Source organism: Melozone crissalis, unplaced genomic scaffold, assembly GCF_028551555.1.
Source record: "Melozone crissalis strain CALT ecotype California unplaced genomic scaffold, PUWL_Pcris_2 ptg000023l_1, whole genome shotgun sequence".
Taxonomy (NCBI): Eukaryota; Metazoa; Chordata; class Aves; order Passeriformes; family Passerellidae; genus Melozone; species Melozone crissalis.
Window position 1 is genome coordinate 26004464 of NW_026535801.1, and position 15930 is coordinate 26020393.

At 60.8% G+C, this 15930-nt stretch overlaps 1 protein-coding gene across 1 annotated transcript; it reads right to left on the reverse strand.

The window, feature by feature from the left end:
* Positions 1 to 1446: 1446 nt before the first annotated feature.
* On the reverse strand, positions 1447 to 13567 carry WNT6 (Wnt family member 6). The gene is made up of 4 exons (XM_054278293.1): positions 13491 to 13567; positions 5378 to 5598; positions 2199 to 2500; positions 1447 to 1930 (listed from the first exon to the last, which is right to left on the reverse strand). The coding sequence occupies exons 1-4, from the start codon at positions 13565 to 13567 to the stop codon at positions 1469 to 1471; spliced, it is 1062 nt and encodes a 353-aa protein (XP_054134268.1). The 3' UTR covers positions 1447 to 1468.
* Between the last annotated feature and the right edge of the window lie 2363 nt (positions 13568 to 15930).

Consider the following 15930-nt stretch of genomic DNA (forward strand, 5'->3'; position numbering starts at 1 on the left):
CAAAGCTGCAGCTAACAGATTTAGAGACTTCCTCCCTAATGATTGCTGGGCTAAGTTAATGGTTCACCAGCACCGTGCTTCTGCTGCCCTTCCCTGCTGGCTGCCTGGGGTGGGGCAGGCGAGGAAGGCACACTGGGGGGCATCCCCAGCACCCCATGCAGCCTCCCCTGCCTTGCAGTGTGCCCAGCACTGTGAGCTCTGCTTTCACCCTGCCTGGCAGTACCCAGCACATGGGGCATTGCCACTTCAGCCATCTCAGTTTAAAGCTCTCCTGAAGAGGGGCGTACAGGAAAGCCCCCAGTGTGCAGCACTGCTGCAGTGTGGAGGGCAGGCAAAGGAGTGTGGGCCTCTGCCCAGGCTCTCATCCTGCTGACTGCCCTCTGGGGGTCCTCAGCCCAGTGGGCCTTGCCAGCTGAGCAGGCACTGCACACACACATTCCACCCTGCAGTTACCTAAACCCCTGTGCTGGGTAACCCTGGAGAAACCAGTTCCTGTGGGCTCCTTGCAGCATGGGAGGGACCCCCTCAGAGATTCCTGGAGCCCCTGGAACAGAGGCTTGGCAGCTTGCCTTGCTGGGCAGCCAGGCAGGCTGCTCCTCACCCTGTGTTTGTCCATGAGGGGCACAGGCTGATCAGGTTATAAAGACACACATGCCTGGCACCCTGCCACCCAGGTGGGGTTGCACGTGGCCCATGGCATGCCAAGTGAATGCCTTGCATGCCACCAAGCCAACAGTGTCAGCGCTGTCCAGGGCTTCTGTGTGCCAGGCTCTGCAGCGGGGACTGCAGTGACATGGATGGAGTGAAAAGAATACAGGGTCCCCTCGAGAAAGTCAGAGCACAACAGCACAGTGTTAGGGCAGCTAGATGTACCTCAGGCATGAGGCACGAGTGGAGGCACCATGGACTGCAAACATCCCAGGTCAGATGGTGGCAGGACACAAACGGGCACCCCAAGCACTGACAGCTGTGGGTGATGGGAGGAGAGCACTCACACACTGGAAGCAGCAGAGCAGGGCAGGAGAGCACTCGCCCTCATCCACACACATCTCCAGGCTTGACAACCACAGAGAAAAACAGAGGGTAGATAAAAAATGAGCTGGACTTCACTACAGGTCCCAGCAGGGCTAGGTGCTGGCAGGAGTGTGACTGACTGCGACTCACAGCTGGGGCAAGGCAGCTCTCTGGTAAATCCCACTCCAGTACAGTGGTCAGCGTTTCTCAGCCCTCCCCAGGAAGCTCTGTGGCATACGGCTTTAAATAGCTTTATTATGGAAGCTCTGTGCCACGGGGACCATGGGGGTGCCAGGCAGCCCCGTGCTGCCCTCTGGGGAAACCAGGACTCCGCAGAGCGCAGAGCTGAGCTCACCCACGCTGACCCTGCCCCCGGCTCCACCTGTCTCTGTCCCGGGGGGCCCTGTGAGCCTGGAGGTGGCCTCCCAAATTGTCCTCGCCTGACCCCGGGCCGTCAGATGCAGAGGCTGAGCTCCTGGCGGACGGAGCACTTGCGGCACTGCACCACGCAGCACCAGTGGAAGCGGCAGAGGCAGTTCTCCTCCAGCACCACCGTCTCGTCCCGGTGCCCTCTCCCGCAGCACAGCAGGTCGCAGCCGCTCGTGTCCATGGCCGTGCTGTTGCAGACGCGGCCCCTGGTGCCCAGCGAGCCCGTCTTACGATTAGCCGAGCAGAAATCAGGCGAGTCGGCTGAGTAGATGAGGTCCTGTTTATCGGGAGGCTTGATGTTGTCGCCCACAGGGATGAGGGTTTTGCCGTCGTTGCCTCCCATCACCTTGAAGGCCCCGTTGAAGCGCTCGAGCAGGCGATCGCCCACCTCGCGGAAATGGGGCATCTTCCTCCAGCAGGTCCGCAGCGTGCAGGAGCCCGAGAGCCCGTGGCATTTGCACTCTGTCCTCATGTAGCTGCGCACTGCCTGAGGGAGAGACAGCCATGCTCAGCCCTCGGGGCCCTGCCCAGCACCCCCAGCCAAAACCCTGCCCCGTGCTGCTGCCCTGGCCTGGGAGAGGGGTGGGGGTGGAGAGAGGCCCAGGGGTTTCCAAAGCACCTGCAAAGGATTCCCAAAAGATATTGGGTAATATTTCAGCCAAAGCTGGTGCAGGTACACGACTTGGGGACACTGGAGGTGGAGGGCTGGGCAGGGGCACAAGGGCTGCGGGGGACAGGGAGTGCAGGGGCCTTACCAAGCGCCCGGCTTCGTTGTTGTGCAGGTCGATAAGAGCTCGGATGTCATTTTTGCCTTTCTTGTTCTTGGCATCCATGAACTGCTGGGATTTCTCGTAGCCAAACTGCACATCATCCCCGCAGCCGCCCCACTCCCAGGCGGTGCCCTCTGTGCCCGGCCCTGCCGTGGGCGAGGGGGGCGCCCGGCTCCGCGTCAGCTCGCAGCCACACTGCAGCAGCTCGCCCATGCTGCAGGCCTGCGTGATGGCGTGGCTCACTCCCGCCGCCGTGATGGCGTACACGAAGGCTGTCTCACGGATATCTGCAGGAGAACAGGAGAACAGACAGGGCTGGGATGGGGGGTCAGCTCCAGCTAGCAAAGCACCACCCCTGGCTGACATCCCAGGGGCTTCCCCGTTCTCCCTCTTCACATGTGCTCAGTGCTGTTCCCTGGGCGATGCACCCACCCTGGAACGGGCTGCCTGGAGCAGGAGATGCCTCCTGCGAGCAGATTTGAAGGTTCTGGGGGATGGTCAGGCCCTGCCAGTGTTCCTGCACTCAGCTGTGGAGATGCAACAGATCTCCCACCTCCCCTGAAAGTCTGGGTGCTGCCCCATAGCAAAGAGGGAAGATCAGAGAGCAGAGGGTGGTCCCAGATGACCAGGCGGTACCCACAGCTTCCTCACACTACCCTGCAATTTCCCTCCAAACAGTAAAAATCCCAACCCAGTCTCCAAACTGGCACCTGGAAGGGCACACTGCGAGGGATACCGAGGGTGCCACTCACCCTCTGCAGGGCGGCAGTGATGAAGCTGTGCTGCCTGCTCTCCCCCCCCACCACCCTCTTTGCCATGGGGAGCTGCCCGCCCCCCCCTCTGCACCGGCACAGCCTCCACCCTGCAGGATTATTTATTATTAGTATTTGCTCCTGTCTCTCTCTGCTCCGGGACACGAATTCCAAGCATCTTTCCCCTGCCCGGACCTGCCGCTCGCAGCCGCAGCCAGCGGGGGATTCTGGCGGCAGGGGTGCGGCGCCCTGCTCGGGGGGCTCCGCGCCCCCTGCGCCGTGCCAGCCCCGCTCCTGCCCGCCCGGATGCCAGGGCAGGGCTGGCCCAGGGGCTGGCCTGCAGGGGATTCCTGGGCAGGGAGGGGACGGGGGGGTTTGGGGGGTGTCCCATCCCTCCATCTTCTGACGTGGGGAGGCTGCAGGAAGAGGGATAGCAGGGCACCAGTTCCATGAGCGGCTCTTCCAAAAGCCCACGCAGCACCTGCATCCCTCCGGTGTGAGCAGGAGCTGGGCAGAGCGGTGCCTTTCTGGCAGTGCCACCAAGGGGGTACCACCCCCTCCCCGGGCCCACCCGACCACCCGCCTGCTCCCACCTGGGGCTGGCAGAACCCTCAGCAGACAGCCCAAAGCTGGCAGAGGTCCCCATGCCACCCTGCCAGCCGGGCCCTGGGGGGATGCCGCTCCTCTGACAGTTCCTCCAGACACGTGGCTGCCCCCAAGCCAGCCTGCCCTGGCATGCCACACCTGGCACAGGTGGCAGCAAGGGAAGAGGGGACAGCCATGACTGTGCCACGAAGGCCATGGCCAGGAATGAGAGGTTTGCAGCATCCTTGGACAGAAAAGGATATTGGAATGGGTGGTATTCATCTGATGGAGCTTGGAACTCCGAAAATGGTGAGATACTTTGTGCAGTCCCTGCAGGAGTCCCTGCACCTCTGAAGGCTTCTGACACCCACCTTGCTGCCCTGGGGAACTCAACACCTCTAGCTGGGATGCCCCATGTCCTCAGAATGCCAGGGACTCAAACTCACCACTGTCCCTAAAACATTGCTTATCTCCAGCACCCCAGCATCGAGGCTGGACCAACCACCACCATCGTGGTGGCTCCTTCAGCATCCCCATGCCTGATGTGCCTGTGCCTCCTCCAACATGAGCTGTTCCTGGGTACCCAGCAGCTCATCTGCCAGAGCCTTTCAATCCCCACCTGGTCTGGCCCTGCGTTCTGGCACCGGCCCACTTCCAGAGCAGATCCCTGCCTGGCACAGGTCCCACCTGCCTCACTGCCAGTTTATGGTGACAATAGGTGACTCCAGAGGCAGGAGAGTCTCCCATGTGCCCTCTCTGCCTCTTGGCTGAATACACCTCCCTGTGTTGGGGGGAACCCACATCCGCAAATCAGCTTTTTAATGAGCCTATTCCTCTCCCATGGGCCAGTGTCTCCCTTGAGGCTTCAGCTCTGACCCCCACCAGTATCAGCAGTCAGTTGGGTGCCCAAGGCACCCCGCCCTCTCCAATCCCCCCAGGGATGCCACCTTCACCCCCCTGCATGGCCCATGGACATATCCACCTTGCCTTGGGCTGGCCAAGCACCAACAGATGCGATGGCTGAGGAGACCGGGGCTTGCTCCAGCATCTTCATCTGCCATAGCACAGGGACCAACATGGGAAGAGGGACAGGGCTAAACTCACTTCCCATTAAGTGATCCTACCAGCCCAAGGAGTTTCAAGCAGCCCCTCTTGCTTGGAGCACCATCCACTCCCAGCTACTCTCCCTGAGGAGCATGGCAGGGATTTCCCATCCCTCACACACTCACGGGTGCCCTCCTGCTCTGCCCCTGCTCTGATTTTGGGGAAGCTGGGCCTGGCTTGGACTGCTGTACCCACTGCCTGAGACCTGCACAAGCCTTCTTGCCACCCAGCCCTGTTCCTCAGGGTGACACCAGGATGCCCATCCAGGGACAGGGACAGGGACAGGGACAGGAGACAAACACTCCTCTGCTGCCTGCAAGGCCAGGAGGAGGGATGTGAAGGGCACCCACGTGTGGGGGGCAGCTCCCAAGGGCTGCACACTGCCTCCCAGCCGGGCCCCTTCCCACAGCACACCCTGGGGTCCCGGGGGAGCAGTAAATCACTGCCAGACGAGGGTGCATTCTTGGGCTTCGTGAAGCCCCGCGCTGTCTGGGAGCATTGGTAATTGCTTCATTACAACACAGGGAGACATGTCCTGGCAGTAAAACCTCGGCGTGACTGCACCGGGGAGCACTGAGCAACCCCCTGCACACACACACACACACACACACACACACACACACACAACTCTGCACGCCAAGATTCCTCCAGGAGCCCCGGGGAGGTGCTTCCCCAAGCTGGGGTCTTTTGGGAAACGGGAAGCTGAGGAAGCGCTGGCCTTACCCTGCTGCAGGATCTTGCCAAAGTACTTGCTGTGGCTGGTGCAGTTCCAGCGGCGGAAGCGGAATTGGTACTGGCACTCCCGGACGCCCAGCTTGGTGCCCTTGGCCACCTCCTGCACGATCTCTGGCTCCAGCTGGCACAGCTCTGCCTGCTTCCCCGCCAGCCGCTTCGTCTTGCGGCAGATGCTGTTGGGGTCCATGACCAGGGGGCTCCCCACTGCCCTGCAGGAGGGGACAGCGAGCAGAGCAAAACCAGCACCCAAGCCCAGCAGAGACCAGGGTGTGGGTGGGACACGAGCAGCCCTACCCCCAGGGATGGAGCAAGGCTGTGGGGCAGTGCCAGCTCCATGCTGAGCCCGGGCGACAAGGGGACAGAAAGACATATGCAGTGGGGCTAGGACAATAGGGATGGGTGGCTCACCCAGGCAATACCTTGCCCTGTCCATCCGTTGGGGAACTGGGGGGATCTCCTACTGTGGGACAGGCTTTAACCACTCTACATCCTTGGAGACATTCATGGTGGTGTCCCCAAGGGAGATGGCAGAAATATTGTGCTACTCAGCACCTGCTCTTTGGGGCTGGCACTGACCTGACCCAGCCCTGGCGTTGCCATGTGACTGATGCCCGATGCAGCTGCGTCTCCCAGAGCTGTGGACACAACAAGGAGCCCAGCCAAGAATCTTGGTGTGTTTCCCCCTCTCCACGGGTTCTCGCTGCTTCACCCCGTGGGAGACAAGAAGAGTGACCTTGCTTCTGATAAAGGCCCTCGGCTGCTGGCCAGGATCCTGTAGTCACCTCCCAAACCCAGGCCCTGACTCCAGGGAACGGAGCCGCAGGCGGCTGCGGGAGTGCAAGGGAGGGATGCAGATGGCATTGCCAGCTTTGCCAATGCCAGCGAGGGAGGGCAAGTCTTGGCTGGGCCCACGTCAGAGGCAGCTCCTCCTTGCCAGCACAGCTGGCGTGAGGTGCCTGACTCCCTGGCCCCGAAGGCAAAGTCTGAGCGCGGTGCTGTGCTCCCCGGTGTGCCATGGGCTACAGAAACTCCTGTACTTTCCCCACACATTTTGCCTGGAGTGCCCTCCACGGTGCAGCTGCGCAGCCTCCAGCGCCCTGCCTCGTGCTGGCACGGGCCGTGTTCCAGCTCTGCCACGGGCAGCTCCGGAGCCGTGGGCCACACCAATTCAGCACAGCCTAAACTCAGCCCACCCCCGCCTCCAGCGCTGCTCCTGTGGGCTCATCATCCCGCTCAACAACATGATTTTCATGGCCATGGATGCCCACAGAAGCTCAGGGCTGGACCCAGCAGACCCCAGGATCAGGATATGCCTGATGATTGGGAGGGTTACAATCCCTGGGATTCCCTGGGGAGCAGTGCTTGGGCGGCCCGTGCTGCCTTCAGCCCCACTCACTGGAGAGCATCAGCTGCACAGCTTCCAAACCCAGAGCTTTATAGTCTGGCCAAGCCCCAGGGGCTCAAAAATCACAAGCTGAATCTCAGTGTTTAACTGTGTTCTGGGTTTCCTTTTCACTCTCGTGCAGCTGGGGGGCTGTGTTTGGGACACCAGGCTGCACTTCTCTGCTTGCAATCCTGTCCCCAGTGCAAACCCCCTCCAAGCCCCTTGTTTGAAGCTCAAAGCCCTGCCAGGATCCCCCTGATTCATGTCAGCTCCCCAGCTGCCTGGATCTCCAGCCTACCAGACCCCAGCTGGCTTGGAGAGGATGTGCCCTCTCACACAGCCTGGAAAAGGAGCCCTTATGCTTTCACTGGAGGTTTAAAGGTTAAACAGCTCAACAAACAGCCTGGAAAGGGAACTTCCAGCAGGGAAACTGAGTCAATCCCACACTCCTGCCAGGGAGAACTCATCTCCCTTTGCTCCCAGCAGCTCAGTTTCTTTTGCTGCATGATTCACATGGACCTCTGCAAAGAGATGGGGCAGCTGGGGAAGCATTGCAGAGCTTGCCTGGTCCAGGTCCTCCACAGATGGGGAAACTGAGGCCCACGTGGAATGTGACCAGAAAATCTGTCCAGACCCATCCCATGATGACCACAGAGGGATCCAAGCCTCCATATTGGTCCCCAAGCTTGCTGTCCTTTGTGGCCACCGCAGGATGGCGGAGGTTTGGCTGCCCCCGCCGCTGGAGTGGGGGAGAGGGGGAGCCGGGATGGGACTTTCATTAAGAGACGACTCTTTGTACTCATATAAAAACGATGCTCCAGCCCCCGGGGCCGCCAGATCAAATGCTGAACTGTGGCTCACCCCGGCCCGCTGGATCAGGCCAGGAAGGAGAGCTGAGCCCCGCGGGTCTGGGGGCGATGGGCGCCTCACCGGGGGTCCCCACCCATGGTCCAGGCGGCGGCGAGGCTGGCGGGAGAGCAGCAGCTCTGTCCCTGCCGGCCAGGCTGGGGTGGGCTCCTAAGTCCAGAGCGATATTAATTTCCGCTGGGCTCCACTTTCTGGCACGGCGAGGCTGCCGGGAGCCCGAGAGCTGTTTTGCTTTGGAGGGTTTAGAGCGGGGGAGAATGGGGGGAGACAAGGGCAAGAAAAATGCTGCCAAACTGCTACCACTTTGGCAAGGGCTCCGGCGCAGGGCCCAGATCTGCCTGAGCTTGTCCCGCTCCAAGGCCTCCCGCATCTACAATTAAGGTGCCCCACCTCTGCTGCCGGGCACTCCTCCCCCTGCCCTGGTGAAGGAGCAGGGTCGCCAGCCCGGCTCCCCACACCTCACCTGGGGCACCCCGGCCCCTGCCTAGAGACCCCAGCCAGGATCAGCAGCACTGAGCATCCCTGCTGCCTGCCCCTGTGCCCTTTGCTGCCTGCCAGAGCTGCTGCTGGGGGCTCTGGCGGGCCCAAAAGCCAGTGGGATGGTGAGCCCCACTATCCAACCTCCCGCAGCCCTGTGTAAGGGAAACAGCCCCCACTGCTGAAAGGGGAGACTGAGGCACAGACAAAGGGCTGCAAACCACTGCCCACCTGCTGCTGTCAGCCCTTAGCTGCCACAGCCACAGCCTGAGCCCAGTCCCAGTGACACACGTCAAACAGGAGTCACTGGGGCTTCTGATGCAACCCCTGTGCTCTGGATGCTGTGCCTGCTGCAACAGAGACAGGGGTTCCCAGAGATACAATCACCATTTTCCACAGCTCAGCTCATGGTCATGGGACTTCCACTATGTCCCACTCTCATTCCCAGCCAAAATCATGGACCAAGGAGCCTGGGACGGGTCACCATCTTCTCCTTGGGCATGGGGATGATGTGGAGCAGGACTTCTGCTCCCTGCCAGCAGACCATTATGGAGGGGAACCAGCAGGGTCCTGGTTTGCAGGAAGCCAAGGCAGTGAGGCCAGTAGAGCTACGCAGTGAGGAGGAGGACAGTCAGCTTTCAAAAGTCACACCTGCAGGAGAGCAGTGGCTGGGCCATGCCAGCTCCATGTGGGATCTGACAGGCCTGCACCCATTGGGTACTGCTGCCTGGGCACTCCTGTGGGGCAGGGGGATCTGCTCTAGGGCAGTAAGGCTGCATCTTGCCTCGCATACAGGTCTCTGTCCCAGCCTCTGGAAGCCCTTAGCAGGGTGATGTAGGTACTGGGGTACCCAGGTCAGCACTCTGAGCCCACAGGTAATTCTGCACCCACCTGGAGAGGTAAGAACTGCAGGGTGACAGCCCTGGACACCTGACCTCCATCCCTGGGGACATGGGTCACCTCACACCCCACACAATGATGTCACACTGTGTGACAAGTCACACCCAAAGGGAGCCTGTCTCTTTCCCAGCTGTGCAAACAGGGCAAGGGGAACCCACAGAAGAATTTTCACCCACCCAGCTTTCCCTCAGCCCATGCAGGCATGTGGTGGGCACCCAGCCCCTCACCCAGGGCATGTTTGGGTGCTGCCAGTACCAGGGCACTGGGTGTGGAGCCAGAGCAGGAGCCCACGGGGGTGTGGTGAGTAAGCAGCAAGTCACTGCCCCGGGGGGCACAGCCAGGGCTTGGCTGCCGAGCAGCACCCGGGGCACTGAGGCAGCAGGAAATGCCATGGGTTGGGAAGAGAAGGGGGACCCCCATTCCCCGCCCTCCTCCTTACATCTCCTTGGCAAGGATGGCTGCAAACAGCTGGGGAGCTGCCTAAAGGATCGAGGCTTTGGCATGGCATTGCACCAAGCCATGGACCTGCTGGCTGCAGGATCATGCTGAGGCCAGGCTGTCGTGAGCAGGAGCTGCCCAAACTTGTGCTGCAGGTACTGGGGGGATGGAGGGAGCATCCATCTGCAGAGGTGGTGGTCTTAAGGCCATGTCCAAACCCTGGAAGGGCTGGGATAAGAGGAAAGAAGTCCACTCACTCATGGTCACTGCCTCCTTCTGGGTGCTGGCAGAGGCTGGAGCTGGGGTAGCATGAGGGCTTGGCTAGTTCATGCCCAGATGTGGGTGCCACATGTTGTGGGGGGACTCTGCAAATCCTGAGCAGATGTCAGGGTGTGCCCAGTACCCTCCTGCGCGAGGGGGGTTTGAAGCACTCAAGGTTCTGATGCAAAGGCCAGACAAATCCTCCAGCTGTGGGCATGAGTAGGGCACATCTCCCATGTCCAGGGAGCCTGTGTGTCACCATGGGAGATGGATGTGACCAGGAGCAGGGACAAGGAATGGCACTGGGGAAAGTTCAGCTGCCTTGTGGGAGAAAACAAGTCACCCAATGCTGGAGCCAGTAGTCATCTCAAAGGGTGCAAGAGAAACATTGTCCCATTGAAAAGCCCAGCAGGTCAGCAGCTGCCCCAGCAAGGGCACAGGGAGATGGCATCAGGCAGGGGCTCTCCCCGTGGCAGATTCATTCCTGCCCATATGGTGCTGCCCCAGGGCAGAAGGCATGCTGGGGAAGGCTGGGCAGCCGTGGGGTGGCAGCTGTGGGTCAGCAGGGCCAGGAGTGACTCACAAGGCTCAGCCCAAGGCAGGGCCCTCCAGCCCAGCAGCCTGCCCTCACAGGCTCTAGCCCTGCACTGGGGGAGCTGGGCAGGGAAAGAGGAGAGAACACTGCTGGGTGGTCACACAGGTGTGTGGTTTGAGGGACATGGGACTGGGACCCCTCAAGCAAGGGTACAGCCACAGGGGCTGGTGAGAGAGGTCCTCTCTGAGCACCTCTGAAGAGAAGCTGGAGGTGCACTGCCCTCGTGCATGGATGGGCAGGGGATGGAGCGCAGGTGTCCGTCCCTCTGGGCCCCCTCAGACCCACAGCTGGAGCAGAGCACATTTCAGCTGGGATGATTTTCTCCCTTGCTTTCCCCTCCATCTCCCAGCTGCTCTCAGCATGCCCGTGGAGAGCCAAGAGGCACCAGGGGAGCTGGTTTTGCTTGCCCCCATCCCCAGAGTGCCTCTGCGCTCCTGCAAACCGGCTTGGCTGAAACCCTGCCCTGAACCTGCCTGGGGCTCCTCAGACACTCAGTTTGCCTGCTCTGTATCTCTGCAGCCTCTGGGCCAGCCCAGGAGCCCCAGGCAGTCCCTACCTGTTCTGCTCAGGGAGAAATCACTGTTGCACAAGGAGCTGAGCAAGAAATGTGTAAAGAATAGGGGAGGAGGAAGAAAGAGGATTTACAGAGCCGCTGGGAGCAAGGAGAGCCTACTCCCTGCAGCTTGGCACTAATCAAGGTGCCAGCAGCACGTGAGTGACATATCTTCCATTGGCACTGACCACAGCCTGCTCCCTTTTGCCATGGGAAGGTGTGTGTCTTCAGTGAGCTCTCTGGGGACATCCTCACACAATGGGGATGCCCTTTCTCAGGCTACAGTGTCACTAGCAGGGTGTCGGTGCTTGTACACCACACCTAATTCTTTTTCCATAGATGCAGCCATGTGCCAGGATCCCAATGGGCACAGTTACCACCTGTGAGTGGCCAGGCCCTGCTGCTTGCCTGGGCTGGGACTGCATCTTGAGATCCAGCCCAGCCCTCTCAGAAATTAAGACATCAGTGGGGGAAAATGCTGGCTTAAACAGGCAGCCCCTGTATCCCCCCCAGCACACAGATAATGTACTCAGGGGTGGGATGGGGAAATTGTAAAGACATTTCTTTCTTGGCCAGGGGAAAATGGCTGAGCACCTTGGCTAAGCACCCACAAGTGCCCAGTGATGCACACACAAATGTGTGCCACCAAAGTCCCCATGCATCAGTGATAGTGAACTGCTCTATCAATGCCGCCAGTCCTGGGGCTTCCAGGAGCTCTGGCACAACACACAGCTGCTCCCCTGAACCCCTTCCCACCAACAGCAAAACCCACTGACACCAGTGCTACCCAGACCGGGGAGAGGGGACCAGAACAGGAGCAGGCACACGGGAGATGCCTGTCATGAGTGCCCAGACTCCTCTGCCCCATACAGGAAGGGCTCCCTGAGATCATCTCAGCCAGGGGCCAAAACACCAAACTCTGAGAGAAGCAGTTCATGAATCACCCAGCTGCTCCTCTGCCCGGTCCCAGGAAGCCTGGCACATCTGTTTGGCAGTGCTGGTGGCCTCACTCACCCACCATCCCTTCCCAGCTCTCTGGCTCCAGAGTGAAGCAGAGTGAGCTGGTGATCCCCCTGAAGCCACTCCACTGCCCAGTGCATTTGCTGTGCATCAGGCAGCTGAGTTATTTTTCTTAAAATAAAGGTTCCTTTTCTTCTTCTTCTTTTTTTAAAAGAAGAAAAAGCAAGTTTGACCCCTTGCCCTCCTCTGCCAAATCCTGCTAATCTCCTGCAGTCACTGCTCTTGTGCACACATGGCACCAGCAGGACCCAGACTCCATGGGGGGATGCAGTTCTGAGCACCTGGAGCAAGGGACACTGGTACCCCTTACCCTGCCCTGGCTGGTGCTGTCTGCCTGCCCCTGAAATGACAGCAAAATGAGCTTCTGCTTCCCCTTTACCTGCTCCAGTCATGGGCAGATGTCCTCAAAACTGGAGTACAGCACCATGAACTTGGAGATATTGGTAAGGATGGGGCAGGGAAAGCATGGACAGCTGAAGGGACAGCTCTGTGTGTGTCTGAGAATTGGCCAGGAAGAAACAGCAGCAGGATGGCACATGCCCTGCAATGGCACAGCTACCCTGATCTGGGTGGCACGGAGCATGGAGCCCCTCCACAAGCACCCTGCCTTGGCCAGGCTTGCCCTGCCTCACCCTCCCCTCTTCTAGCACAAAAACCCAAGGCAAGTCCCTCTCAGCCCCATGCTAAACCCTTGCCTGGCAATAAACTCAACGCTTGGGCTCCAGGGACAAACTCTCAGCTGATGCACAAGTGACTGTAACAGCACCATTTACTCTCACAAAGATCCCCAGTGCAGCCCTGGAGCCAGGGCTAGCAGAGGGAATGGAGATGTGGAATAAATCACTGGTGGGCAGGCAGGGCACTGTGAGGGGAAAGGCTTATGGAGAGCTTTATTTTAGGGGTCAAAAGAGTGTGACAATGTGGAGACGAATAGCCTCAGATAATGAATGATAGCCCGGACGGCACGCCGGGGAGCTGGAATCTAAGCACTTAAAACCGGATAAAGACAGGCTGGGTGAAATTCTTAATAGATTTAAATAGTTCATGTTTCGACAGATACCTGGGCTTTCCAAGGCTGGGTCCCAGTTCTGTGCCTGTAATGAATCCCCCACCCCCTCTGGTATCCTGCAAGGCACCGTCTCTGCCTTTGATGAGGGCACCATTACAAATAGGGGTTTTGTCCCTGCTGTGTCCGGGCCACCATTCAGGGGGGACACTGTAGGGACCCTAAGGCTTTTAATTAAATTTGACTTATTGAAGGGGTCTGGAAGCCGCTAAGCCCCCTTGCCCACCCCTCAGGCATGCAAGCTTCCCAGGCAGTGGGCTGGGGATGCGGGGAGGCAAAGTGCAGCTCTCACCACAGGACCCGTGCACCCTGTACTCCTGGGGATCCCCCAGCTGCTGCCTCCAGCACACTTGTGTGCCCAAACGCTGACAGTATGTGGGTGCCCCGGCCTGGACCAGGGCAGCCAGCGAGCAGCAATTCCAACCCAAGTGGTGCCTGGGTGCAGGGGACTCTTTTGTCCCCAGGCTGGGGGAGACAGCCCCCGGAGATCGAGATACCCTGCGCGCCCTCCTGCTTCCCCCCGCGGGATGTCCTACTCACCACCAGAGCCCGATGATGTTAGCGGGGCAGAGGAGGATGAAGAAGAGCCCCAGCTGGGTCCGGGAGGAAGGCAGCATCCTGCCAGGACTGAGGAAAGCGTCGAACTCGCTCCACGCCGCTGGCCGGGAGCCGGGCACCCCCGAGGTCCGGCCGGGGCCCCGGCGGGTGGGTGCCCACTGTCTCCCTCCGCCGGGCCGAGCCGGGCCGGGCCGGGCCGGGCAGCAGCGCGGCCGGCGGGGCCGTCCGGGCCGAGCCGGGCCGGGCTGGGCTGGGCTGGGCTGGGCAGGCACCTCCGGGCGGCTGGAGCGCGGCGCGGAGGCTGCTCCGGAGAAGGAGGAGGGACGGGGCTGCGAAAGCATCTGCTCCGACAGGGAAACCGGAGCCCGGGGGACGGACAGGGCGGGCCGGGCGGGGGGACTCCCGGGTGCCAGGCTCCGTTCCCAGCGCAGAGCCACGGACGCGATGCGGGCACGGGCACTCTCCGGGAGAGGACGGTGGCCGCAGCCCGCCTGGCCCCGCGTCCTGCCGCCGCGTTTGAATGTGTGAATGTGCAGCCCTTTTTGCGGATCTGGCTGGCACAGCCCTGCCCCCGAAGCCCCGGACCTGCTGCGGACCTGCTTGGCGCGGACCTGCCTGGCAAAGCCCTGCTTGGCACAGCCCTGCCCGGCTCCACTCGGGGTCCTGCCGCAGCCCTGTCAAACCCGGCCTGGCCTCGAGGTGTCCCCGACACCTTCCTGTCACACTCGTGCACGACCCTGACACCCCTGGCGTGGCCTTGCCCAAACCTGGCGCCCCCGTGTTGCCCCAGCACAGCCCTGCCCGGCCCCTGTCCCTGCCTGGGCTCGCCTGGCACAACCCTGGCTCCATGACCCTGCCTGTCCTCGGACCAGTCTGTCCCACCTGGGAAAGCTGGAGGAGTGACCCCTCACAAGCATCTCCCCACATTTAGCTCCAGCACTCTGGAGAGACACACCTGGGGCAGAGGGACACGCAGGAGAATGATGGAGCCAGCCCTAGGAGCAAGGAGACCAGGAGTTACTATTCTCCTGGTGGTGAGGGACATCTTGCTCATGGTGTTTTCCTTTCAGGTGCTGGGGACCCAGAGGAGACACAGTTCCCACACCAGCTCATAACAGCAGGAGCAGCAGGAGCTGCCAGGGCAGGAGGAAGCTGACGTGCCCAGAAGGTAGCAAGGGGCCACACAAGGGCTGTGCAGCTGGGGACAGGAGGAGCCCATAGCCTGCCACACCAATGCTCCCCACAGAGGAGCCTCAGGGATGGTTTTCCAGAGCTCAGTCCAGTGCTCTGCATCTCTGATTCCTCTTGTACCATTTATGGCTCCCAGCAGAGGTTGGGGATCAGCTCCCAGCCCTGCAGCTTCTGGGCCATGGATCCTGGGAGAGGATCTGCCCTGGGGGAGTCTCACCTGATCTCTGTACCCAGCTCCATGGAGCAACCAGCCAGCCCACTGGATTAGCCCAAGGGAAAGAAAAGTGTCTTCCACCCGTGATGGGTAAAGCAGGGCACCCTTGCTGCTGGTGAGATCAGCCCTCCCTCCAGCAGCCATTTGTGCTCTGTCCCCCCACATGGCCTCCCATACCCTGCCCATCTCAAGCCCCTGGCTTGCCCATAATGTTCCCCTTGCCTTGATCACCCGTGGTTTCATCCCTTCACCTGGGCACGTCTGCTCCCTGCTAGCAGCATTCGGTGGTGAATGACTCAGGCTTTATCAGCAGCTTGGCACAATTCTCTCCCTCCTGGGCACAGGAGGTAAGAGACTCCCACCACCTCTAGAGGACTCACACCTGCTCCTTCTCTGCCCTCCCACACAGGAAATGGGCTCCTGGTCTGCACCCTTGCCATGGTGACTAGCACTGAGCTGCCCTGGCCACAGCGTGGGGACACGGGGACACAGGGACACGGGCTCAGTCCCTGAGCTGGGCGCTGCATTGCTGCACCATGCCCTGTCCCTGTTGCTTTTCCTTCACCCACCCCTCCATGCTGGCTGTCCTACAGGGGCCCCGTAAGCTCTGATTTGGGGGATAGTCCACAACCGCAGCTGGTGAGAGGGGACATCCCTGCTGCGGCTGGCCAGGCTGAGCCGTGCCCAGGGGCCCAGCCCCTGCCGGCAGCGCTCGGCTCGGCTCATCTGCCGGCGTGTTGAAAGTGCCTGTTGTCCCTCCGCCCCTAGCGCCTGGCCTCCTCGCAAAGGCAGCGCGGGGCAGGTGAGAAGCCTTTATCTGATTTCCTAAGGGCAGAAAAATCCCTTTGATTTTGCCCCGAAGAGGGGAGCGGGGGGCGGGGGTGCCGTCTCGGCGAGCAGGTGCGGCTGGTGCTCAGCGACTCGCCTTGTCATGTCAGCTCCGGTGAGGCTGGAGGGGCCGGGGGGCTGCCGTGCCCCCAGCACACTCAGGGGAGCTGGTCCCACTGCCTGGGTCCC